This window comes from Ammospiza caudacuta, chromosome 1 (assembly GCF_027887145.1).
Source record: "Ammospiza caudacuta isolate bAmmCau1 chromosome 1, bAmmCau1.pri, whole genome shotgun sequence".
Classification (NCBI taxonomy): Eukaryota; Metazoa; Chordata; class Aves; order Passeriformes; family Passerellidae; genus Ammospiza; species Ammospiza caudacuta.
Genome location: NC_080593.1, coordinates 47,961,511 through 47,988,896, shown reverse-complemented (window position 1 = coordinate 47,988,896; position 27,386 = coordinate 47,961,511). Strand labels below are relative to the sequence as shown.

Here is a 27,386-nt window from a genome sequence, read left to right as displayed (position 1 = left end):
TGGGAGTTTAACAAGAGAGCCTACCACACATCCACTGCTGAAATTTGCTCTTGCACTGTCCATGTTGTGTTATTCTGCTGCCATATCTTTGTCACAAAAAAAAAGTCTTTTCTCTCCATATTTGATGAGCTGCTGCACAAGGACAATCTGGTTTCTCACTACAAAATTCAGCTAGCTGTGTCCAAGGCTTCACATTATCAAGTGGAATTCTGGGATACATGTACAGAATAGAATCCTTCCTTAAACACTGTGTGGAGTCCAGCTTTTCTTCAGCCTACAAATTAGTATCTCAAATTGCATAGATGACATTATGAAAATAGCAGGGAGGGTTTTACTTTTTATTTTAAACGAATAAAATAAATCTCAATACATAGTTTGGAAATATTTAAAGACATCAGAAAAGGAGATTTAAAAGCACGTACAAAAGGGGCAGGATGAAAACAGTATAAGGTAACAGAATTTAGTGTTTCAAGTGTGAATATATAACAGCAATAGCAATCTTAAATTTTCCACTACTGCATTCCTAGTGAAGTAATGAGCTGGAATTTCAATACGCTCAGTGAAAAGCCACAAAAACTGCAAGTTTTAACTGAGAAATGTTGCCATTTTCATGATGAGTCTGAAGTACTGCTTTTATATGCTTTGTGGACACATATATCAAGGGGAGGAAGACCCATTTTTTCAGCCAGAGGAGTATTAATTGGTACACAGCAGCTTTGTAAAGTCTTATCATTAAACAAAACAAAAAAAGGGCACTTTTACTACCTATTAACCTATTCCTGGTTCTCAAATGGAGAACTCTAGCTTGTGAAAACCACAAGTCCCAGGAAATATCGATGTATACAACCATAAACCTAAATTTTTCTGTCTGATTATTTTTTATATAACATTCCTAACAAAAATATTCAAGACCTTCCATTTCTATCAAAGTGCAATATACTGCATACTTAATTCCACACCTGCAAATCACATAGTGTACACACCATGCACTTATCCACACTAGTCTGTATAGGAAATTGCAAAAGTAGTATGAATATGTTGTGCATGTTTTGTTCTGACCACAAGGACGCTGGACAAGCAGAATTATCTATACTGCATGTTGTAGAATAAAATTAACTAGTTATTTCTATGCCTGATCATTACAAAAGAACCCCAACAAATGCTACAACATTAGATATTGTGCTTCAGCAGCATTCTTGTTAAGAGTATTTTGAACTGTTGCTTCTTTCAGGGAGCTAAGTTATCTGGAAAGCTTGTCTTTCACTAGCTAGTGCCCCCCTTACTGCCCTGAAGTGTGATTTCCTGCAATAATTTAGTTGTTTGAAAAAGAGAATGCACCTAGCTAGAAGACTTCCAAAAAAGGAGTTATATAAATATTTAGCACATTTAGAAACAGGTAATTGCTTCCTACCATACTCAAAACTAGGAACTAAGAAGGTTTTAAAATTTTTTAAGTGAAATAAAAATACTGCATAACATAGTCCTGTATAATGTTAAATACTCTCTCAAACTTAAAGCATAAGTGACCCAGAGGACTTCCAACATTTTCATTTAAATTCTTTTCTTGTGTAGTTCCCTTCCCAAGTTTAAAGCTTTCCAGAAGGTTTGTAGCAGGCATCAGGCTGCCACATGCGAAGGTCAATGAGGACTTGGTTGAGCTTTTGCATCCAAAGGTTACGCTCTTCTTTAGTGTCAGCAGACAGCCAGTTCCTAGAAGGCAAGGAACCCTATGGATTATTCTCCACCTCCAATTAGTTATTGGGACAAAAGTCAAGCTGATCAACCACAGAAGCCCAGAAGAAATAGTAGGGTTAAAAATTAAGTCAAACATTCCACCATCCTGCTACCAAGTCACCTGGCATTTCCACTTCTAGAAAGCAGTTAAGATTAAAAGTGAACAAAACAGTTCAAGTGCCACCCAAAACCTCAGCATTTAAATGACCTTTGCATCATTATGACAAAGTTGTAAAGCTCCTACATTACTACAACTATCACATGAGGTAAAATACCCTCCCACAACCTCCATGATTTTACGCACTCACTTTGTAACACAGAGTGTGTCTCTGCATTGGCTGACAAGGGTCTCTCGGTCATCTTCTCTCTGAGGTCGGACAGTTATTAGTTCAAAAGTGTTGGGACGAGCACAGAACTCCCTGTTGGCAGGTTCAATCTGATGATTTGTGCAGTTAGCCAAGTTTACCCGGCCCAAAGGATGCTGAAAGTGAAATCAGTTCACCAGTCAAGAGCACTGCAATCAAGAGCAATTCTGAACAACATATTAAGTGAACACACCTTCTCTCAGTGAGTTACTCCATACAAAAAGGTGATATATGTGCAGCTGTAAGAAATTTATTTGAAAAAAATCCCATGGTTTAATGTAATCATGGACTAATACTGATATTTCTGGGTGACATCTATCTCTGCACAATGGAACAGATATAGTGGGGGCAAGGGGATGCATTTAGTAAGTTTAATATTTTTGTAGATCACCAAAATACAGCTGACTCTCTCTCTCTGAAAAATAGTGAAACAAGTCTAGAAAATTTTCCAGAACAATCTGCAAAACAAACCAAAGCTTCTTGCTTGCAGACAAAAGCAAAATAGGAACCTTCTTCTTGCTTAACATTTTTTTTTTTACTATCTTGTCTTACAGTAGGCAAAGATTTTTCCCTCTCTCCTGGCAAAGGAATAAAGTACATTGATATATTTTGGCAATGTCAACTATCAGCATATGGTGTTCCTCTGTTAGCAGGGAAGAAACTAAACTCAGGCATCTGGATTGGCATAGAAGTCCCAAAAGGACCAGAGTTTGCCACGGAGTTTGGGAAAGAAAATGTTCTGCCACTAAACAAGAAAGTGTTTAATGGTAAATAACTTCAGTGAATCAGAAAAACCCTCTTGGAAAGCAGTCTTTAAAAGAACCTGGAAACAATTTAGTGCACTGCAGGAACACACTAAGGAGACAAGAAGGTTCACCTCAGTGACAGATGAACCTCTGATTTGTCTCATTAGCCCAACAAGAACTTAGTTTTCTGTGAGAACCATTTAAGAAGCATCAGTTCCAGCTACAATGTGGAGCTGCAAGAAGACAAGGACTTCAAATAAGGTAGTCAAATGAGATAGTTCTGCAATATACAAGGTTGGCCACTCTAATTTTTTACCATATTAAGTGTTAGTTATCATTTTGTCTAAAACTTTAGGCAACTAGATACAGTCTGCTTATTAAGCTGTACAAGTCCAATCAAGTTCAACTCAATAATTAGTGATTTGATGAGCACAATGGAAAGCCTTAAGACTAAAGGGGAAATAAAATATGGATCTCCCATCACTTTCCCCCCTTTCCTACTAGACAGGGAAGTCAGTTTCTAAGTTTGCCATGATTTAGGTCAGCTTTATGAAGAAAAGTCCCCTCCATTCCCCAAGGTTCCCCAAGGAAGCTTTAGGAACTTGAATCCCACCAGTCTAAAGCCTAAACATTACTGTCCTTAACAATGAACAACTATTTGTGTAGGGCACTACAGAACTGTAGACTTAAGCTTTACAAGACAGCATTACCTTTCTTTTCTCATCATCTGGGTATGTCCAATAGGAGATACAATTTCCAGACAGCACACACCAGCGCCTATGCCACGCTCCAAATCCACTGACATCTTCAAACATGGTCTTAAAAACAAAAAATTAAATGGGGTAACTTTGTACCTAGAGCTTGGTCTGTATTTGACTGTTTTTCTACCAGAATGGTTCTGCAAGTGCAACCCTTCATAGCACTAAATGAAAGAGGAGGAAAAAAAATTATACTGAGAGAAGCTTCTATTCAGACAGTGTATTTATTTTCCAGATGGTATAGAAAATTAGCTCACACTATCATTCTCAGGTGTGCAGCCTTTTGCTAAAAGGCACCTATAATTGTGGTTTAAAATTACAAGATTTTCATGTTGATGGTGACAAGTAGTCCCATTATTTTAAGGTAAAGAACGGTTATTTCCAGTATATGCAGTACAAATGGTTCCTAAAATGTGTTCAAAAAACAATTTATTACTATTAGATATTTGAGTAATTTTTGACTTAAAATCAGGATTAAAAAGCATGCAGCTATTCAAGAAGCCACTCAAGAAAGTTTAGTCAGTTCAAAGGAAATTAGAAATTGATTTTTAAATGTTTGTGTTGGCAGTTCTTTTATTGGATGCTGGATTTCATCCATTTCAAGCCTCATTTCCTTAGAACTGGAATGGATAGTTTAGTATCTGACTTCTATTCCTGCTACCTCTTGAACTTACACAGAACTTTTTTCCCAATTAAAGTGTGTATTGTGATTCTCACTCTTCACAATTCAGATTCTAATTTTCAGTGATGCAGGGAGTTTCCAAACCCTTACTCTGAACAAATCCAGTATGCATGTACATCATTCTTCAGGTTTTACATATTGTATAGCAGAAGCAAATATGGACTTTCTCAAATTAGTACACAGAAACATGGGACAGCAAATAACAAGCATGTGAAATGTTTGCATCTAATGAAATCTGTTCAACTTCAATTAAGTAAAGGGAAAGGAGACAGAAAGCAGTGTTTGAAAAGAGTCTAAAGAAATCGTGATTTCTGGAAACACCAAAATAACAGCAAATGTTAATGTTTCATTTTCATAGCACATTTACTGCCATCTTGTGGACACTTCAACAGTCCCAGCTCCTAGGCCCAAGTATCAGCTGCATTTTCTAGGTCCAGTTTTAGAGAAATTGGAACAAGATTTTTCTCCAAAAACATACTGTTGTTTCTTTGTAATTTAGAAAAGCTGCGAACACAGTGGAAAAAGATCCAATCTTTTGTGTTTATTAAACACACACAAAAAGAGTCCTGTAAAATCTTTTTGTCATTGAAATTAAAATCTCATATACCAAAGATTTTAGAAAGAGAAGGTTAACTGAAGTTCAAAATAATAAATAATCAGATGTTTAGAAGAGAGATACACAATCTCTTAAAAGGTAGCCTTAACTTACACATGTTTAGAAGAGAAACTAAAAACCATTTGTGGTCTGGTTCAGAGATTTAAAAAAAAAAAAATCAAGCCAGTTTTTAGCTTTAAACACAGGTGAGACATTAAAAAATTACTATATTATTAGGACCTGTAATTTCCAAGGCAGGAGTTTGAAGTGAATACAGTAAACACCTTACCAAAAACCCTTTCTCCTCCACTGAAGAGTCCACTTGGCATTTCAACTTCAGATATATATGACCTTCCAAAGGAGACAAAAAGGGAACCTGCAAAATGGAAAACAATAATTTAATTTTGACATCTCTCAACTAAGTCTTACCAGTTCAAGCAAGCCACCTGCACCAAGATGTTAGCACTGTCTTGTTCTTAGGACCTTCAGCCAGAAAGAAGCAGTCAGTCAGACTCAGGCAAGACAGTAATAATCACTTTTGGTTTCAAGTTCATTTAGAAGCTTTCCAATAATTATTTATTAGTTTGCTCATCAGGATATAGATATATAAACATGCACTCTAGCTATGAAAACAGGCTCTTCAAGCATGGTTAGAAACAACAGAAGGCACCAGTCCACACTTTTCAAGCTTCTGCCTCAGTTTGACACCAAGTTGTTTGGAAAATAACAAAGCTCACCAAAGTGAGCTTAAACAGGAATGGTACTTGGATACCATAAGCATTTTTGGCAGATACTGATGTAGTAGTGCCTACTCAGATAAATCTTTACATAAAAGAAAACCTAGAAAGGGGAGAAATAATGAAAACAGCTCTCAACTAGCATTCAAGGTGTTAAAGACATGTGTTAAGTAATTTCTAACAGAAAAGGTTCCCAGTCCTATTTTTGCCACTGGAAAAAAAAAAAACCAAAAGAAAGCTTCATTACTGTATCAGAGGTCAGTTAAACAGCCATTTGACAGCCAAGAGTTCTGAGGAAGAGCATGCAAAGGTCTGCCTTTGAGCTTTCCCCAATCCCTCCAAACATAATGCCTCATTACCTTGACTACTCCATGAAATCACATCACTTCTTTTTTTCCCCCCCCTCACTGAGGCAAAGAGCTGATTCAACAAGCAAATGATGACCTGCACAGCATTCTACAAACCGTATTTTATTGCTAATATGAATAAGCAACACTGCTAAGAATCTTGAAAAGAAATTGACAAAAAATTCAGAAACACTCATCTTTTGTATAACTAGAAAAACCAGGAAGGTCAATGCTGCCACTCAAATACAAATAAAGAACTGTTTGCAAGGGAATAGGCACAGGCACGTGTGCACAGTAACAAAATAGCTTTCAGAACTATGAAATCAACACCATTCAAATGGAACTAAATTTTGCTAGTAGTTAAGATGAACAGGAGTAACCCTCAGTAGTTAAAAGTGCTTATCTGCGGGCCTCAGTGAGTCCTGCAGAGCCCCAAAATAGGTGTTGTGGTTAGAAATTGATCACCCTTGAATTGCAGACATCATGCAGCCTTCCTCCCAGACATAATACACACATGCACAAACAGGTGATCAAATCATTTTTCACAGGTCAGATCTTCTCAACTAACACAGCATTAATGGCTTACTCCTGTACTCAACAGGAATATTATAGCACAGAAAAATTCTAAGCATTAGGTAGGAGTCTCCATGACCACTTGAAAAGCAAAAAATAGTAAAACACTTCCACGAAACAAAAAAAAGAAATCCAGGACTGATAAGACAACTATAACCCTACATGCTACACCAAGGAATAATGGCATATAACCCTAATAAAGCACAGTAAAACCCATTTCTGAATTAGGGCCTCAAGAATATTTGGCCATTCCCCACTTCAGGTTTATGGTTTTTGCATCTCAATTAAGATTTACATCAGAAGAGAAGAACCCAGTTTATGAAGTTTAGCAGTGAGGAACTGTGTGAGAGGCAAAGCAAAGAGGTTGTATAACAAACACAACACAGTTTCGCAGAGCCTACAACACCATTACTAATTACTAAAGCAGGTCTCAAAACACCCTCTTGTACACATAATGAGAAAATATTGAGTTCTAGTTAACAGTATATCTCTTTTATAGAGTTAAAGGTGATGGAAAGAAAGCAGTTTGACAAATATCCAGCTAGATTAAAAGAAAACTAAAGCCCATGACTATGCTATCTTGCATCCTGATGTGGTCACGCAGGTATTTGCCATAGGAACACAGCTTACTGTCACAGAAGATTATCTGTAAAGGGTCTCAAGAGAACTCAAGCATTTGAAAAACTGTTTTTTTAGGAGACTTTTGATTAAAAATAGGAGATGATAGGCACTAAAAGTATCACTTGCTTAATTTTGAGAGGAAATATGAAAATCTAAAACGCTTTCTTCTGCAGGACTCAAGTAAACTAACTAGATAAAACTATGTTCATAGGTTAAAGACAAATTATTTCTGTTAAGGATATCAATTCACATAATTTCTAAAGCCAAAACATACACCAAGCAAAAACATTTTAAAGGCACATTTGTGTACAAGTAAGGACCTCATTTATTTGACATGCTTTGAAAATACTAAGCTTTTTGCTTAAAATGCCAAATGTCTTGCTATGTCTTGTCAGAACAAGGTTAGAATAAGAAGCAAGGTTACTTCGGTTCTGAGAGATTTTAATTTTCTTCAGCAGCAACAAGTTGAGTTAAACCAACATTTAGGCTGCCAGGCATTTTTCTCTGATTCTCTTATCAGCACAGTAGCTGATTCTATGTTCTGTGTAGTTCATCAAGAAGCTGGCTCAAATTTCCTGACTATAAATCTTTAAGAAACACAACAATTTGTTCTGAAACAAGAAACAACCTCCTCTAATGACCTAGGAAGACAAGAGAAACATGCTAGTTAAGGAGCAACCGTAGGCAACCTAAATAACTGAGTTCCAGCAGCATGCTTATGAGACAAGGAGTAGAATTCTGCAAGTCTTAAAGGCTTCTAACATCTTGTATTTAGTTAGTAAATCTTTGTAAGCACTTTCTCAGAAGAATTTTTAAAAAAGCTGCAAAAACAGCCAGACAGAAATAAGCAACATGCACTACAAGGCATTTTCCTGTTTTAAGTTAGAAACTGAAGGATCATAGCAACCTTGTCCTGGAACATAAATCCCAACAGTTCTTTTTCCTCCCCTTCAAAATTTATCTAGGGAAAAAAGAAACATGCTCAATGCAATTAGTGTAAAGTTATAGTCTAGAAGAAAAAAGGAGACAGTTATACATGAGTATATTTTGGTCCTTTATACCCTGCATTTTAACAGTACATGAAGAGAGGAATGACACTCAAAGAAACCACTGTGGCATCAGTTTGTTCCATATCAGAAATACATGAAGCAACCAGCTGTTTGTACAGCCACAGGCCAAGTCAAAACTGAAATTTGGTAGTAATTTAACAAAGGTAGTAATGTAATTTACTGAGGTAGTAATTTAACAAAAAAAACTCCAAATAAATAACGAATAAGAATTCCCCTCTTTTCCAGATAACTATAAGACTGCATCTGCAAAAAATTAACCAAGTTATAGTTTTCCCAGAATTCTCTTTGAACATTGTGCTTTTGCTATATTTCACTAGTCCAGTCCAGTGTCCTGTCATACAATGCAAACCAATGAAGTCCAAACCTAAACTGCTGAATATAATACAAAAGCTGATTCTATCATCTCCAAGAACAAGAGGTTTCCAATAAGGAAGCTACACACAAAGATTTCTACATATAGTTCTGGTTAAGAGGAACATTTATGCTGAAGAACCAAATCTGCTACTTCTGAAATTCACATAGTCAGTAACAACAGTGCAATTTAACCATTGTCCTGCCAGTTGTTTCAGTAAAGGAATCTGCTTCTATCTACAAAAAGTAAAACTTCTAAAATTCAAGATAGGATTATTGAGATATTTTGTTTTAAGACTTATACACAAACACAATTAGTTCTTGTTTTCTCATCTCTTATAAGAAGCTGAAATTACAATAATACTATTATTGCCATAAGACTTGATTGGCCAAAAAAACCAAAATTTTTCTTTTGCTGCTCTTGGGTAGCTAAAGCTGTGATTTAGTACTACCACAAACTGTAGTAACATTTGAATTAATTTAAACTAGCTTAGGATAGCTGCTGGCATAAACACCTATTAAAATAGGTTTTAGATATTAGATATTACAAGGTTAGAGATTGCAATGAATGTAAAAATGTATTTTTTAAACTTCTCGTAGCAAAAGCCAATAAACATTCTGTTTAGACAAGGAACTGATGGCATAAAAGTCAATAAGAGTTCTAAAAAAAATACCTTAAGATAATTTGTTTCTACAAATTTAATTGGGATATGAAAGGAAAAACTGATGCTCCTAAATATATTCAAATAGCATTTTTTAGGTCAATTAAATGCAGAAAAAATCAAAAACTTCATTATCATTAAAACACACTTAATGCCTTCTTTAGTGATAACTGCAAGATTAGGAGCAACAACATGAAGACCACATATAGAAATGCCAACTGCATACATTAATTTTTTGTCAGTGAAAGCAAATACATAATCAAATTCCTTTGTTATCTTTGCACAACCATATCTTACACTGACCTATAGAAATTAAAGAGCACCTGGCAGAGTAATGAAAGTCTCTGTTTATCTTAAAACAACATTTAATTCATATGATATGTAAGTAAAATCTATACAAAAATTGTTAATGTCTATATAAATAACCTATCTAGACACCATTATATATATTTCATTTCTAGGATGGCGCTTCTACCTGAAAAGTAAACCCACAAACAAAAACCCACAAAAAGCACAAACTCTTATTTTTCTAGTAGCATGCATTTACCTTTGGATTAGCAACCAATAATTTCCATTACCTTGTCTAGTGCAAATCTGTTATTTCCCACAGAAGACAGCGATAACTTGTGGGATCCAACAAGGATGAAATTCGTACTGCGTATGGCATTTGGGCCACCTGGACTGGCCATGGCTGTGGAGAGAAGTTAAAGTGAAGTAAAGTCATACCAAAACACACAATCAGGATGCTGCAAGGCTTAAAAAAAAGTACTTTATTTGCACTACTGCATGCATGCCCTGCTCAGTACTCCGTGAGAAATGCTCTTTGCAGTGCAGCCAAGCCCAGCAGCACATTCAGAGAATCTTGACACTCGCCATTCCTCCTGAAAAGATCTTTTCTTTCAGAAACAAGGCTTGAAAACATCCACAAAGGAGAAAACAAAGCATCTTAAGTCTCAGAGGGATGGAGAGTGTGCTGGGGCACACTACAAGACACACATACCCTGCAGTAGGAATGTGACTTTTCTATCTCTTAACCTCTTCTCAAGTGACACAGTGCCATCTTCCAGAACTTGTACGCCTTTCCTTTGCACTTACACCATGAGAAACACACACTGCAGCTCAGGAATTTCACTAGTAGCAGCATCATGATACACATTCCAGATTTAGTTCATGAGCTTCTATTGCTGCAATTCCTGCTAAAGCTAGCTCAAGTATCACATACTTTAGGTCAGATAAGTGTATAATGTTTTTATATACTTAGAAAAACACTTAGAGGTGCTGTTTTTCTCGACAGTCAAGAGTCAGAAATACATAAACAAGTTTATATATGCTTTCTATATATAAATATTTATACAAAACACTACACACAAGCAAATTTCAGGATCTGTTCATATTTTCCAATTGTTCTGTATTACTTTGTTGATAGCAGACTCTAGTTCTCTACTTTTAAAATCTGAATTAAAGTTTGAATTTATACTTTCAGGAAAACAAATGCAAACCATGGGTATCTGACACCAGATTTTAGTTCTGATTTTGTGAAGGTATCTTCTGTTGAACATAATGGTAGCATAATAAGCACAGGGCCAGTTTCTGGGCTGGGAAATTTAGTGTTTACTTACTCACAAATTGTCATCTGTTACAAGTATTATTTATTGATAGAGTAGTTTTGACAGCAAGTGTAGATTGGCATAAGATGTTTAGACTTTACTTACCTGGAGTAAGAAGGTTGCTTTTCTAGAAAGAGAGAGAAATAAAAGCTTAGTTAAAAAGTACTTCTGACAGTTTCTACTGGAGACAAAGCCAAGGTAAAAAGAAATTAGAGTTGAAATACTTTTAAAAACCCAATAAAATAGAAAAAAAAATTGAAAAGAAAGTCCAAATAAATGTGTATTTCCAGCATTACATATGTAACAGAGCTGTTTCTTGAGCTGATGACTGAAAAATTTGGCAGAAAACTGGACAATTTATGGAGCCTTACATAAGCAACAGAAAGAATCTATTATGGGCACAGCCTTAATCTGTGAGAACATGCCCTTTGGAAGGGGGCATAGTCAGATCTTGTTACGTTCATACTTACTGAGGTAATAGATGTTAATAATCTCTTTGGAGTTATAACCTACAAAAGAAGACAAGAAGATAAATGCTTTTGCTACTGCATTTGTCCAGCACATTAGCATGAGAACTAGACAGTGAAACTACTGAAGGCTTATCTCAAATTTTGAATTTGAGTACTCATTACTATGAGTAAGTCTTGGGTTTTGACTGGACATAATAGATCTCAGTGGAAGAAATGCTGCATAGAAAAAAAACAATTACTGCAAAAAAGTTAAAGCAGAAAATCAATCTTAGTAGATGCTTTTACCTATGTAATGGGATTTCAAAGTTTCATTTGCTAAACTAAAGGTAAGAGTTAACAATAAAAGTAAGGATATGTTCAATATACTGCTGTTATACATCATTATTTTCAAGTTAAAATCTCAAAGTTTAGGTGAGACTGTACATTAAACACAAACTGGAGTTATGTACTTTTACTGAGGTTGAAAGACAAGTGTAAGTAGCTTGTCAAAAAGCAGATATAGGATGCCACTGGCAAACCTATAACCTCACATCAGCAACTTACCCACAGTAGCATGAAATCATTCAATTTTAAGTAAAAATTCCGTTAAACTACAGCACAGGAGAAGTGAACCCTGGTACTTGAAATTTTTATTAGATAATAGGTGGAAGCTTTCACTGTGCCAAGTCAAAGAATAAAGAAATTTCCTATTTCTGCTTGCAGCCACAGGACTTAAGTACTCATTCCAGCTGTTTTAAAAGACACTCAAGTTTCTTGGTTTTACCAAGTGACAGATGATATGTCAAGAAGGAAATCAGACCTGAACCCACTAATTCACTGTGTGCTCTATTAGAATGAAAAGAAGAAAAATACACACACACCCACCCTCAAAAGCAACCCAAAATAAACAAACCACCAAAAAAAAAACCACCTCCAGAAAGGCTTGTTTAGGGTTACATATCTACATATATACTGAAAAAAGCACAAACACTTGATAGGCACACCCTTATTAAAACAATGTTTACTTTAAAATGTAAGCATCTAGTGCTTATACTTAATACTGGGGAGAAAGAGGAGTTTTTACTTGATCAATAAAACTTCTAAGACAAATCAAACTCCAGGGTAGGGTGTATTGACTGACATAGTTTAACTGAAGTGGAGAAAAAGGCAATAAACCACTATTGAAGGCCCTACACATAACAAATAAGTGTCTGCAAAGCACAGTATTTTGCAGAACTAGTAAGACTTCTTCCCCACCAATACATTTCAGACTCAACCAAGTGCTGCAGGTCCAATCTACTAATTGCTGTTAGGTCTCCATAATCCATCTGTCATGGCAGATGTTCCAAAAAGGGAGTAAAAGCAAGCAACAGATTGTGTAAGACTATCAGTCAGTTTTGCTAGAGCACCTTCTGTTGAAACATTACATTACTGATTTTTCAGGTTTCATTTACCTTAGATTTATTTGTCTTTTTCCTTTTATCAGTGCTTGTACCTTCTTTTCTCTGCACCTGTAAGGCAAAAAGGTATTGAGAAAGTACAGCACAGCATTCTCCCTTACACCTCCTCTTCACAGGAACTATACATACCCAACTGTAAACTTCTATATTTATTTCAAAGTCATTTGACACATCATGCCTAAAGGGAAGAAGAAAAAACAAATTAAACTAACTGAAGGAAAAAGGATTTTGTTTTTGTTTGTGGTGGAGTTTTGGGGTTTTTTTTCGTTTGTTTTGGTTGGTTTTGTTGAGTTTTAAAATTACTCTTTACTTCTTTCCTCCTTTTCTTCCCTATAACTTTCCAAGGAGCTTTTAGTGTATTACTACTTAAAAATACTTTTTGGAACTCAGAAAAGGAGAGGAGATGACAAGAGGCAGATAATGTGCATCTACCATTTCTCAAATTGCACCCTCCCCTGTCACAGATTGGGTTTTTTGAGTAAACAGCTTTAAGTGAAAATTCCAGTACAGCTGAACTTCAAAAACAGAGTTTATTTATTTTGAAGACTTACTAGCAAACAGTCATTTGAACTCACAATGCCTTTTCAGCTGACATGTGAGAGTTGAAGTCATAACTATAAGAGCACTATTTTCCCAGATACCAAAACCAAATAGCTATATAAAATGTTAGTTGCTGCAAAAGAGAAAAACACATCTCAGGCACAACAATCCAGCTGTCACTGCAGGTGTTCCAGGAAAGAACAAAAGCAGAAAATGCAAGAGATAAAATAGCTGATGGATGGTTGAATAAGTCTAGGTTGCTCTTTTGAGAGAAGTGCCTTCCAGCTATTTTTTGAAGGAGGAAATAGCTATACCACAAAATCTCTCCACACTTGGTTGCAGAATACGACATTCTCATAACTAAGACTATAAATGTTCTTATGCATGCTCCACCATCAGAGTTAAAAATGTTTCAAGAGTTTCTTTATACTTACATAGTAAACGTCGTAGTAAAAGTAAGAGCATCTCCATTCAGGGAGCTGGCAGTACTTGCTAATGGAGTTGCAACCATGTTTTCTGCTCCAGATCTCAGTATTATTACATAGTAGTAATTTCCTGCTTCTGTAAGGACACATCAGATGGTGTGGTTAGCCAGAAGAGTCCAAGTCTCTAAAAGAATTCTCAAGTACTGCATTGCTATTAAGCACATCTCTGTTTCACCCTTCTTAAAACATTTAGTTACATTTGAGACTTGCTTATAAACTTAATCTTAAAACAATTTTATTTTCTTTATGCTGTGTCTACCAGTAAAATTGTCTCCACAGGATTCATAGCAACTGCTTTACTGCCTGGGGCATCTCAGGCCAGACATACACTAACCAGTGTGACAGATATTGTGTGAAAGGGGAGAGGAACTTTCAGTCAGGTCAGCAGATAATCTTATTTATTTTACTTATTACTTATTTATTTTACTTAAGCCTGCCAGCTTAACCACAAATCAGCTTTCACTGAAACATTGAAAAGTTAGTCAGAAGCAGATGAACTAAATGCAATAGCTAAATTTTCATTACCCCTAGATTACCAGGAATACATGTTGGGAGAATGAGGAAGGAAGAGAAAAGAAATAAAGCTTTTGTTTGCTAGTTTTACCTGGCTTTTGAGCTGTACCACATACAAAGTCTGCTTTTAGAGGTAGACGCATTTCTGAAATGGAAACAGATCCCCTGGAGGGAGCAAATTCAGCAGATGTAGAAGCAGCTTTATTTCTTTTATTATGTGGTCCCTCACTCTTCAGTTTATTCAGTTCTTCCAATAAAGCAGTTCTCTTCTCAGCTGCACAAAGAAATTAATTACAGTTCTACAGAAGAAAAAGTACTGAACAATTTTTTTCTGCCTTAAGTATGTAAAATGCAACTTATATTTCTATTACACTGTGAAATGATTAATATTTTAGGGTCAAGACAGATACAAAAATGTCCTCTTGCCTATAAAATGAGCTGAGACAGAACAGATATTATCCTGTTCTTTTTTCCAGAAGAACTATTAATAAATGGCCACAATGTAACACAATATATGCATGAGGAAGAAATTATGAACCTTGTCGAAATGTTCATTATAAAGAATTGAATCTGAGTATAAAAACCTACTTGCAAAGAGAAGAAGTCTCTCTGCTTCTGCTTCTTCTTGTGACCCTTTTCCATGTTCCTCATCAAAACAGCAGTTCAGAGCTTGACTGGCTTGATAAATCACTGTCTGTTGCCTGTTGATCTCATTGTTCAATTCCTCGAGAAAACAAATAATAAAAACAATAATCAAGAAGAGAGCTCGAGTGCTGCATTCAAACAAGGAAATGTCTCTAGATGAGCCTTTTTGGGGGGCAAGGCTTCAAAAGATAATCAGATCCTTTAAATAGCAAACTACAAAAGCCTCACAGTTAACCGTTACTTTGGCAAAAGAACACTGCAGCACAATTTTTTTTTTATCTCAGAGGTATGGTGGGGAGTGAAAGACTCCAATATTGTATGTTCCATATCCCATCTAGTCTTCCTTTCACCAGGAGAAGCAGCACTAAGCAGAAATTCAGCAATGGAGATTAGTGCAAACAAAGTACTAGTAAAGATCAGAATATTACCTACTGAAAGTAGGATTTTACAAATTCTGCCTAATTCAAAGGCAGTGCTAAGACACTGATTCTCTGTGTTCTTATCAAAATAATGGCTTGTTCTCTCCAGAGTTAATCTATAACATGATCCTTTTAAGTGAAGCATTAGCTGTTCAAATTATGCATCATCATCATCATCATTCCCTACCATAAGATATTTATGCAAAATAGAAATAACCTAACAACCTTATTTTGCAGTTCTAAGCAGTATGTTAACATCCTGGACATTCATGGGGGCAATTAAATTTGAAAACAGTAGATTAGAAAAAGAATTTTCAGAAGCATATTAGGTACCTGCATTTTCTTTTTGATGTTGACTTGATCAGATGGGCCATTTCTTCTCATTTCTAGTCTGGAAGCCACATCTTCCTTGCGAACAATTATTTGCTTTATTGAAGGACGTTCTGTTTCCTTAAATCTTTGGGATCTGTATGCATCGACACTTTTGAAAAAGGAAACATCACAAAATGTTTCACAGGTGTGCAAAGCTCTTCTTAAAAGATACACAGGCATGTATCATACATTGAAGTTTTCTAACTTGCCTAAATGGCTTTAAAGAAAGCATTTTAACAGCTGATTTTAAGTTTAAGCAACATGAAAGACTACACAATCTTTGATAAAGGCTGAGATCTTGCAAAAAAAGCTTAATTTGTAGTTTGAATGGTATGCATCATTAGAAGAGTTAAAAAAGCCAGTGTTTTAATTTGAACACTTACAGAATCAGGGGTGTTGGGTTGTGCTTATTACCTGTAAGGAAGATTGCGATCTTCCGACACAGAGCCAATACTGTCTCCAGATTCTGCCCTGGGAACTCTGGTCCTTTGGAACTTCTCAGACTTCAGACTGACATCACTGATACTGCTACCTTCCCCAGTTGACTTAGAAGGAGAACCAAAGGCCTGAGGAAAAGAAAACATATTACAGCTATCTGTTCACATAATACCACTACTACTAATAATCTGTTTTCTTTCTCCTTTATTTGTTGTACTTATAAACAGTAAATTTGCTTAATACTATTTAACAGATGATATTTTACAAGTACAGACACAGAGCAAGTTTATTTATTTAAGGACACTAACAGATTATTGAACTCAATGAGATGTCACCTTTAGCTTCCAAATCAGAGCAGTTACATAATTACTTAAGATTTTTCATCAGTGGTCACTCCACTGAATGCATGTATACCACTGCAAGTCCAGTACTAGTAACAGGTTTAGCAGACCACTTGCTTAGCAGAGCATCCGATATGCTACACTATTTTCAGAGAAAAATAACTTTGCCTCATTATGCTCTCATTAGCAAAATACCATTTGAAACTTCTTTATTTGCACACATATCCTAATATTACAAAATATCACAGCTCACAAGCCAATTGGACACCTCTGTGTGATAAAAAAGCCCTTCCCCACCCTCCCTGAATTCTCACCTCTGAACCAACAGATTCCACTAGAGGGGTTAACAGAGACATTGATGAAATGTTCAGTGACTCTTCCTGCTCATCCTCATCACTTTCACCTTCCAGGCTCATGCTCATTTCTTTCTTCAGCTTTTCTATGTCTGGACCATCCTCTTGAAGAATTTCAAAAATCTCATTTATCACCTTTGAGCTATTCATCTCGTCATCCACACGCATTTTGCCTTCATATACTTCATCTGAAGAGTGACATTTTAAAATATATTAGTAGCATCAAGACTGTCATTAAAAAGAAGCAAACTTGTTTTGCCTTTCAAGCAAGCTTGATTAAAAAGCACTTTTTGCAGTTGGGCATATAGAACCTAAAAGCACCCTTCCATGGCTATTTTAATATACCACTTTTACATATATTGCATAATCAATGCAGAAAGGGAATATATAGATGCACAGTTTAGACAAATTTCAACCTTTTAGTTCAAATACATCTGAAACTTAACCGCAAGTCAAACACTAGGACAGTTGTTTCTGTCCTTTTCCAATGGGCCTTGAATATGAGCTTTTTAATCTTCCTTGAAGACTTGAATGTCAAGAGAGAAGGGTTATTTATGTATGATAACTGAAGCTTCCTAATTTGTTTTACATAAATCTCATTACAAAACACATGGGAATCAGAAAATGTTTTCATTTGAATTCATTGTTCAGACTTGAAGGTTATTGACACTGTCCTAGACAAGGGGCTATAGAGAGCTAAGTCCTCAATATTAGTCTACTCAATACAAACCTTTTGGTTTCTCATCAAGTTGTTCAAGTTTTGAGACAGACATTGCTTTTACAGGGCTCTTTGACTCTGCAGTCTTCAGAGGACTGGATTTATCAGTCTCTTCACATTTAGAAGTGTCTAAGGGGTTTATAAAGAAAAGAAGTATTATATCTAGCCTCTATTTTAGTTATTGAATTTTAGAAGTCCTACTGACAAAAAGACCACCAGATTAAATATTCCAGTTAGCCACATGTCAAAAAACCCCCATTAGAATACCCTCCACAACCTGTACATCTAGACTTCTATATTATAATCAGAAAACTGACACTGCAAGAAACAGTGCTGAAACCATAGCAGAGTGCAGACACTCATGAGCAAAAAGGGAAAATTTTAAAAAGACAAACAAAAAAATCCACTAAACAAACCACTGCATGCAAACCCAATTTTTCTAGAAGGACATTTGATAGATCTTTCAAGTGAACAGTCTACCAAGAACATTAACTAAGTTAGTTCACACTTTTTTCACAGAGAGCTGAAGATGCTTCTGCTCAGTAAGCACCAGAAAGGATTCCAGGAGCACCTCACAATTCTTTTCAGGTGTCCTACCATAAGAATCAATATCACAAAGGGATACTGACAAGGGAAGAGTTTCCCCCCATTAGCTTCTTGTGGAAATTTGGTTACTCAGGTACAGGATAGACTAAATATGTAACTGACAATTCTCATTCACTTCCCTGCCCTTAACCTCCATTAAAGTTTGAAACATAGGTATACCCATTGAAAAACAAAAAGACAGTCTTGCCTTGCTATCCTTTCAAGTGGTATAGGAGTGCAAATACTACTATCATACAAGAAGATTTAAGTAAGAACCAGTAACCAAAGGAGAGGTCCAGTTCCACACATCAGCGTTACTGGCCTCTTTCTCTGCTCATGAATATCAAGTGCAGTCTTCCTGTCCAGCACTAGACACAGGCAAACTATGGCAGTTCTCACCCGAAGACTCCACGCTGGGAGACTTTGCTGGCCTGTCACCTGCTGATGTGTCTTCTGAAGATCCAAGAGCAGAGGCATCTGAACTAGGAGGATGTTTTGGACTGGCCTGAGATTGGCTTTCCTGGCAAGAATAAAACCAGAATGCATTCAGGAGGTAACGTTAAAAGCAACCAAAAAACTACCAGAAAAAAATACATTTTACCATCTGCTAGGAAAAAGAGGTTGCCTATCCAATACTCTATTTATTTATCCAAGATATTTATCTGAAGGAGTAAATATTAAATGTTTGCATGAGGAGCTCTTTTGCTTTTGCAGTTATAGAACATAAAACCCCCCACATTTATCATCAAAAAGTAAATAAGTCAATTGGCTCAAAGCAGTATCACTTATTTTGGTTGATTCTACAAGAGGTAAATAAACTAATAATTTGTTAATAATCAAACAAGTCACTAGACAAGTGGTCTTGCCAGCCCAAGCACTCCCAAAGCATAGGTTTTTATCCCTTATACACATTTTCACATCTAACTCTGTATTCAGAATATGTTAAAGCAATTCAAAGTATCATATTTTGATTGATGAGGTAACACATTACCATTTTAGCTTCTGGAAGCTTCCTCTTTGAACTGTCACTTTTCTCCGCACTCCACAGATTGCCCCTATCAAATCGGCCACGAAGGCATGCAAGTTCCCGTTCACGTTCCTAAACAAATGAAGGGAAATGGGAGAAAAGCTGACAGCCCTAAGGTGTCACAACACTTCAGATTCCTCAGGTAGGGGAACCAACAGTAATAACCTTCCCCAGGCTTATAAGCTAGTTATGAATGTAACAAGTCATACCTGCTTAAGCTGAAGCGCTAAACTGGCAGTAGAGGAACTTTCATTTTGCTTGAGAAGCCTCTCCTGGATTGTCCTTGTGTTTGGGGTAACAGTGGGCGTTCTGCACCCTGGAGTGTTCGTAGCAGGGCTGCGTGCACTACGCTCCTGACAGCGCTCCCCAAAGCGTTCCAGGAAGGGCTTAATTCCAGATCCCCCTACAAGAACAATTGTTTTGCCTTGAAAGAAACTCTCAATATTAAAGAAATCACTGCAATTTTGTATCCTGATGAAGGTTCCCAGTGAAGCAATTAAGCTGCCTCCTTTACAGCTCTTACTCCATTATACTTTATACAAACTGAACCTGAAATGCAAATCATAACAGTGATGTTAATAGAACAGTAAATCAAAGCAAGTAGATGTCTCTCTCTTACTACAGTCTATATGTAATACATCAGTTATTTAAACTGGCTTGCCTTTTCCAAATTTCCTCTATAACCAGCCCCATTTCTTTCATAGAAATAAGCATTCTAGTGCATGAGGAGGATATGTTGTTTGGCATCCACCCTGCTTCACTGAGCTTATCTATTACTGTCAGCATATCTAAAACATGCTTTTCTGGCCATCATTTTTAAGAGTTCAAACTTCCAGGTTAAGAGTTCAAGAGTCCAGTATTCTGACACAACAAGCGGTTGAATTAAAAACTGAGGATGTTAACTTGTTTTGACATCGATGCTATCACTGAAAATAAAGACACTGCAAAGTTAGAGCACCTATGTGGCAACAAGAATCTATTTCTTCTAAATATGCATATATCAAATTGATACATATAGCACCAAACAATCTGAAATAAATTTTAAATAGTCTCAATTAACATTTTAGGCTGCTTTTGTTCTTAAGAGTTACTAAAAACACATCCAAGAAAACATCCCATGCAAAATACAGAAGCTGTATAACTTAAAATAATTATCACAGAACTCATCAGCTTTTTATTCAACTTACAGCTGGAAATAGGTATTATCTGGTATGGTACCTTAAATTCTTAACTAGTATGTTGTTTTCAACACAGCACACATAGGCCTAATTTGAATGAATATTTATTTACTGAAGCCAGAAAACAGCCTACCTGGTGTTGTGGGTTTACCCTTAGGTTCAAGTTGCACATGTGTTCCTTTGACTGGCTCTGCTTTGGACTGAACTGGTTGAGGCAAAGCTGACTTGGCTGTTTGTATACGCTCTTCAGCTTTCCGGGGACTGCAGGGATTCTCTGCCGGCCGTTGCTGTACTTCAGATTCTTTAGAACAGGGAGCAGTGACTCTTGAAGATTGCGTTAAAGAATTGTTTGGATCCTTAACAGGAGAAAAAAAAAAAAAGATGAGACTTAGGTTCTTATTCTCTCAAGAGGAAAAAGAATGAAAGCACTCTGCATAGCATACCATCACCTGATACACCTGTTCCTTCAACAAAAGAAAAAGCCAAGAACAAGTGTTAAGCTTTTAGTACTTTTTTAATCCAGTATTTCAAATTGTTTCGGCATTTGATGCTCTTGCCAGCTATTTTAAATACTATCCCAAATTTCCCTAAACAAGAATGCACATGGCAGATATTGTCATGGCAAAAATTGCATACATTGATCAATAAATGTCTGGTCCTACTTATTTCATCGTTCTGATTGAGTCTCTGTACAGCAATAACATTCACAACTTCAGTCAATCAACTATATGAAGTTACAGAGTGAAACCCAGTATCTCTGTAACAAGCCCCTTCTGATGGTCAAGAGCAGCAATCAAGTACATTGCCATCAACAAAACGTATAAGTACTCTCATCATTAAGTTGCAATAAAAGGAATTTTAAGCTGTTTCAGATCTGCTATTAAAAAAAGGGCATCTGGGATTGCAATAAAGCAAAAGTTGTAAATAGACTAAGACTGCTCACACCAAATCTTTAAATTCAGATTAAACAGTTATGTGCTAACATTTGTCTGCCCCAATACAATACTCAAATCAATTTTTAATCAGCAACTAAATCAGACACTCACCGCTCTCTTTGAGTTTGCTGGTTTATTAATAGAAGCCTCAACAAGCCTTTGAGAACAGGATGCAGCTTCCTGCTTTACACTGCTACTATTGATTCTAGCAGATGCTCCACTTGTAGTGGACAATTTGGATAAACAAGTAGTGCCAGGCTGTTCTTGTGCATTGTTTTGCTTTGCAGATGGATGACTTAGGTCATCTTCCCAGGAACCAATTGTAGCAGCAAGGTTAGCTAAACGGCCTCTCCTCCCAATAGGGGTTTCGCTTGCCAGGGCACTGGATGTCTGCTTAGGTGGAGAAACACACAGATCTTTTGACTGGAGAGGAGACAGAGGAACACATTCAGAGGGATCTGGAAAAAAGAAAACACATTTACTTTGCTAATAAATTATACTGAGATACATATAATTGTATATATTGAGTTTATCAACAATTAGATGTTCCTGTCATCAACAGAATCAAACTACTAGCCCTAGAGGCACTGAAACTAAACAAATTAAAAATTTTTAATCAAGCAGTTTACTAATTTTATGTCAGTGTTGTGAGGAGCAAGGCATGAGAGTAGCAGAGAAAAATCAGCTTAAAATTAAGCTGTAGATAACAGCTTCAATATTTTGGGCCTGCCCTAGTATTGCCTTAGAATTCTTTAAAAAGACATTAATCTTCCCACAGACAACATTATCTCCTTCTAGCCAACATAATCGTCAATGCAAACACTGAGAGACACCAATGGTGCTTAGCAAGTGAAACATACCCTCACTATCCCAGCAGCGCCGCTGCTCTGCCAACTTCTGCATACGTGTTTTGACTGAAAGGGCTGCAGGAGTTTCTGACTTGGAGTTTTGTTTTGCATTCTCAAGAGGCTGAACCAATGGAGCTCTGTTAGAAGCAGTTTTGTGTGGTTCTGAAGTCATCTGAGGAGAGTCATGGCTTGTGGAACTTGAAGGAACTGGCTGTACATTCTCTGAGCTAGGAGCTTGAGTCTCCGTATCATTAGGGCAGAGCCTTTTTGATGGTGATGGCTTTGTATCTGGTTTTACTGGATAGGTCAGAGATTCAAACAAATTAGTATTCAAACAATCTAAAATATTTTCCAACAACACATAACAGCAGTACAAATAAAGTTATGATTTATGAATACTCTGATATGCTTCCCAAAAAAATGCACTTCCCAAATCTACCAAGCACAAGGCTCTCTCTTTACATTACACAATTATTTCTAAATAGCTTACTAATGACTTGGCACATCTGCTCTCAGGTCCAGCTAAAGACAAACTAGCCCTAGTGGCCAAGTAACTGCATCCATCACTGTTTAGTCGAAGATAAATGTTCAGTGTTTTCACTTTCTCTTTGGAAAAAATTATGAGACTGGTATCAAAACAATCTTTATTAAACATGTCACTAATACCTTCGTCACTAGGAAGAGGTGCCTGGTTACCAGTTTCTGCCAAAGGCTCTCTGGCCCTCTTGGTCTGCATTGTGGGTCTCGCCCCCATCTTCGGCCGCTCTGCCATTTTCCTCTGCAGGTTCTCTCGCCTGGCACGGGTTCTTTCAAGGAGTTTCTGAGTGGTCAATAAGTCATGTGTTACTAGACATTGCAGTGTGTTAACTGGTAACAGCTCAGAGTAAAAGATGATGGAATTCTGTTTAGCATAGGTAGGCAGCAGGTTCCAAATTTCAGTCCTTAAATCAACTATTGCCTCCAACTAGCTTGGCACTGAAAGAAAATCAGGCTAAAGAGACAGGAGCAATGGCAAAATCAAAAAAGAGGGGCTCCTATAGACCACAAAGTCATCAGAAATATTTGAAAGGTTTGGTTTTTTTAAATCCTGAATCATCACATGACAATCTTGATCTGTCAAGTCTTGCTAGCAGCGTTTTCTGACACATTGCTAAAGCATCTGGTCACGTCACCTGACTGGCAGTGGCCCTCTAACAAAATAAACAACATTGAAGCAATTGTCAAGAGGCCATAAAAAAGTTCAACAAATAAAAGCGTGGCCGTCAATATTAAAAAAAATTGTTATTACACCTTCTAAATCAAAAGGTGACTTTCTTTGCCTCAAGCTTAAAATTTAAGACTAGACTGATATTATACCTAGCTATATTATGGTAAATAGCCTGTTTATTAGGATAACTCTATACAGAAAAACACATAAAGAGATACCAATTAAGCTATATAACATTCTTTTTCATTTTCTACTCATTGGAAATTTGAGTACCCTAATTATACTCCATATAAAATAGCTGTTTTAGTAAGTGTTCCACACTAGTACAAAATGATTCCTTACAGTATTCAGTTTTAAAAGGTTTGTTTGTTTTAAATATAGCATTTGCAAGTCATTATCACTCAGTTTGATCACATCTAAAGGATACTTAATGACTCTTTTGATCTAGGTTTTAAGGTTGAGACAAGAAATTGTGCAATTGAACTAATGCCCTTTAAAGGGAAGCATATAAACTGCAGTTGTTTGGTGGCACATAAATTATTGCAAGAACTGTGCCAGCCATTATTTGTCCTGTTGCACAGCAATTAAATACACATTTGACATTTTTAACTGTCTAAGGCTGAAGTCTTAAACAATGTTCTATTGTAGGGCAACACAGGACAAATAGAATGTCAATCTCAACAGTTTTTTTGTGACAACAAATCTCAGCATTGCTATTTTTCACAGAAGAGGGGGAATTTGGAAAAAAAAATTCCAAACCCAAAATATATGAAATGCATGAATGCCTTCAATGCAGGTTCCATGCTAGTTGTGCCCACAAGTCAACATTCCTTAGTTCCAAAATGCAAAGAGAGGGATACTAAGTGCACGTAGTACCCACATTAAAAAAAATCCTAAAGGCACTTTAAATTAACAGCTCTTCTTGCAAAAAGTTGAATATGTTTTATAACAGTATTCCTACAGTTCTATTCAAATAGAGGCACATTCCTTTCTGTTTTGTTAGCTGAGCAAGAGAGTTTCAGTTGTTACATACGAGATGTCACTTCCCAAGAATGCATGCCTCTGTTGTTCAGCTCCAGCTCCTATTGGCTTCTTGCATCTCAAATTTTCCATCCAACTGCCATAACTCCAACGGTGCTGTTACACACAATGAGTAAGCCACACTCCACAACCTGAGGCTTACTTCCAAGTTCATCAGCAGGGTGTTTTCTACAAGTACATTCTCCAATTGTTCTGATGACAACGTTTCAGAGTATCATAGAAGTTGAAACTCCTAGAATATACTGAGCTGGAAGGAATCCACTAGAAGTCCAGCTCCTCACCCTGCACAGAGCAGCCCCAAAAATCACATGAGTGTGAGACCATTATCTATTTTGTTACATGAAGGAATCTGAGGACTACAATGTCAAAGTGGATTACTGTGTCACAAAAGCACTTTCTAAAAATCAGAAAAAATCTTCCCACCTCAAATGTTAACGGGCAACTTCAGTTTTTCAAAAGTATATATCAGGGAAGATACTTAGGCCCATATATAATCACACATGATTATGTTCTTAAACAAGAATTTGTTCTAATTACCCTGCTTTACTAGCAGAATAGAGCAAAGGGAGCTATTGAAGAATAGTTAACTTCAAATCTCACATTTGCAAATTTTCCCCAAACAACTGCATCACTTATTTCTCATTGCTCATCCTCCATGCTAGGAAATCATCCTCGCTTCTATGAATGGTAAAAACTACTTCAAAGTACAAAATAACCTAGACTATTTCTAACATCCCATAGTAACAAACATAAACCCTTTTGTGCAAGAAAGTTGAATTATAAAATCAGCTATGAATGGAGTCACAAATAGTATGTTCATTGTGATTCTGAGAATGTATCCCCTGTACCATCTCCTCAGTGCAATCTGTATTAATAATTTGGTTGAGATTCAGAAGGTTATCAGCTTTTTTTGCAAGATTAATCAAAAGAAACCTTATTTCAGAGCTGTTTTGAAAGCATTCCACTGAATCTTACACCAAGATGCATTTGAGCTTAAATTCATTGAGACACAGACAAAATTTGGTACTACAAAGTGATCAGCAGACACTTAACAGTATGCTTCATCCAATTAAGGCTCAAATTATTAGGTTTTACATAATCAACACTTAGAGTGCCTCACCAGGTCCCTGCAAGTAACAGAGTAGGGTAATGTGTAGACAAAGATTATTTGAAAGCAGTTAACCTAAAGGAAGGTTATATTAAAAGAAAAAAAACAGCAACACAAACCACAGAACATAAATACTTGAAATATGTGGTAAAATTCTTTTCACAGAACTTTGGGAACAGTTACTAAACTTCAATACTAGGACACTAATATTGGTCAAAACTGTGCACAACAGTGGAATGTCTTCCACAGCAGAAATATTCTTGATAAGGTGACTTTTTATGCACTCTGCAATACTGGCTAACACTTGAATGAAGTTTAAGTGGCCTCACCGTTGGTCATTTTCAAAATCAGCTATGTACAAGAAGGGCGTGTACAGGTTGGAATATCTCCCAGCATGCAAAACCATTTTAAATTTGATTCAGTAGTCCAGACCTGAAGTTTATTTAAGACAAGCTGGATCATGTCACTCACTACCAATTAAGGAAGGAGGTTTTAGATGTTTACACTTCACAAGGCTTTACACGGAAATATGCCTTGGCATAACACATTCAGTAAATCTGTTCAGATCAACACCTTATGTTCATTTTTAAAAATCAGATCGGTGCAGTTACCTGTTCTGGGCTCTCAAATTATCTAAGGAATGTCAGTTTGATAAACAGATTGTTTACAAGGGGAGGAGAGAGTATTTCCTCAGTGTATGCGATTTGAATTTTTTTTCAGGTAGTTCAGGTTTTAATTACACAAGCTGTGGATTGAAGGCCCTTTTTACTATGACATTTCTCAAAGCAGCCACAGGACAGCTCTAAAACTACACCTCTGACATGAAATCAGAGTACAGCATAGCATCTTTAAGAAACTTTCAGCCTTCATACAGATTCAAGGTGGCAAATTCTTCTTTTTGCTGTAATTTTGCTTCTGTAAAACTTAAGCACACAGCCAATTCACTCTAACAACTAACAGAGGAAAAAGAGGAACTGTGCCTGCCAAAGAAAGTGACCAATCACAAGTGGCAGTCGTGCCATATAGTATATAGGAGACCATTTTTTATCAGATGGTCTCCTCTTTGGATAGATTTTTGATGCTTTATGTATGATTTATGACCTTTAGGTATGGCAGACACAGAGTGTCAACAACGCTCCCGTCTGCTGCCGGGTCCCTTCCGTCCCCGCTGGGAGTCTTATCTGCCCGACGCGCATGGAAGACAAACTCCCGGCTTGGGAAGGGCCTCTCCTCCGCAAACCCTCGCGCCTATCGGCCCTGCTCTGTCCTCTCCCGGCGGGATCTGACACAGCCACAGCCCGGGCGGCTGCAGGAGCGGAGGCACCGGCAGGAGCGGGGCTCCAGGGGCGGGGCAGCGAGGGTCTCCCCGCTGCAGACAGAGGGTCGCTGCAAGCCCGCAGATCGCCCCCGAGCGGGGATGAGGGTGGCTGACAGGGCTCAGCCGGGAGCAACTATCCCGAACCGAGAGCGCGGCGCAAGGAGCAGCTCCCTCCCTTCGGACCCCAACCGGCCCCTTCCCTGCGCCGTGTCCCCGCGGTCCCGAACACTGACAACTCGCCCCCTCCCCAGCTGACGGCCTGGGGGAGGCCGGGCCCGGCCGAGCCCTCACCTCGGTGAACGGGTCCATTGCTGTGCCGGCGCCCGCGCAGGGTCCGCTCTGCCAAGGCCGCCCGTGAGCGGCCGAACCTCGCCCCAACCGCTGCCGGGATTTGAATTTCAGCGCCCGCCGCGCGCAGGAACCACGGGAAGAGGGGGCGGCACCCGCGCGCGGGCGCTGATTGACAGGAGCGCCGCCCAATCCGGCTGCAGGCGGCTGCGCGGCGCCCGCCCGGGGAGCTGAGGGGCCCGGCGGCGGCGCGGGAGGGCGAGCCGGCAT

At 37.5% G+C, this 27,386-nt stretch overlaps 1 protein-coding gene across 1 annotated transcript; it reads right to left on the bottom strand.

Annotated features, from left to right (window-relative positions):
• Nucleotides 1-208: 208 nt before the first annotated feature.
• On the bottom strand, nucleotides 209-27,386 carry ANLN (anillin, actin binding protein). Its single transcript, XM_058801509.1, has 24 exons — nucleotides 26,751-27,386; nucleotides 22,821-22,974; nucleotides 22,167-22,451; nucleotides 21,418-21,764; nucleotides 20,505-20,727; nucleotides 19,403-19,596; nucleotides 19,158-19,265; nucleotides 18,566-18,686; nucleotides 17,594-17,710; nucleotides 16,825-17,051; nucleotides 16,146-16,297; nucleotides 15,693-15,840; nucleotides 14,884-15,019; nucleotides 14,387-14,569; nucleotides 13,732-13,858; nucleotides 12,887-12,935; nucleotides 12,752-12,808; nucleotides 11,319-11,357; nucleotides 10,954-10,975; nucleotides 9,820-9,932; nucleotides 5,170-5,256; nucleotides 3,556-3,663; nucleotides 2,043-2,215; nucleotides 209-1,710 (listed from the first exon to the last, which is right to left on the bottom strand). The coding sequence occupies exons 1-24, from the start codon at nucleotides 27,384-27,386 to the stop codon at nucleotides 1,587-1,589; spliced, it is 3,930 nt and encodes a 1,309-aa protein (XP_058657492.1). The 3' UTR covers nucleotides 209-1,586.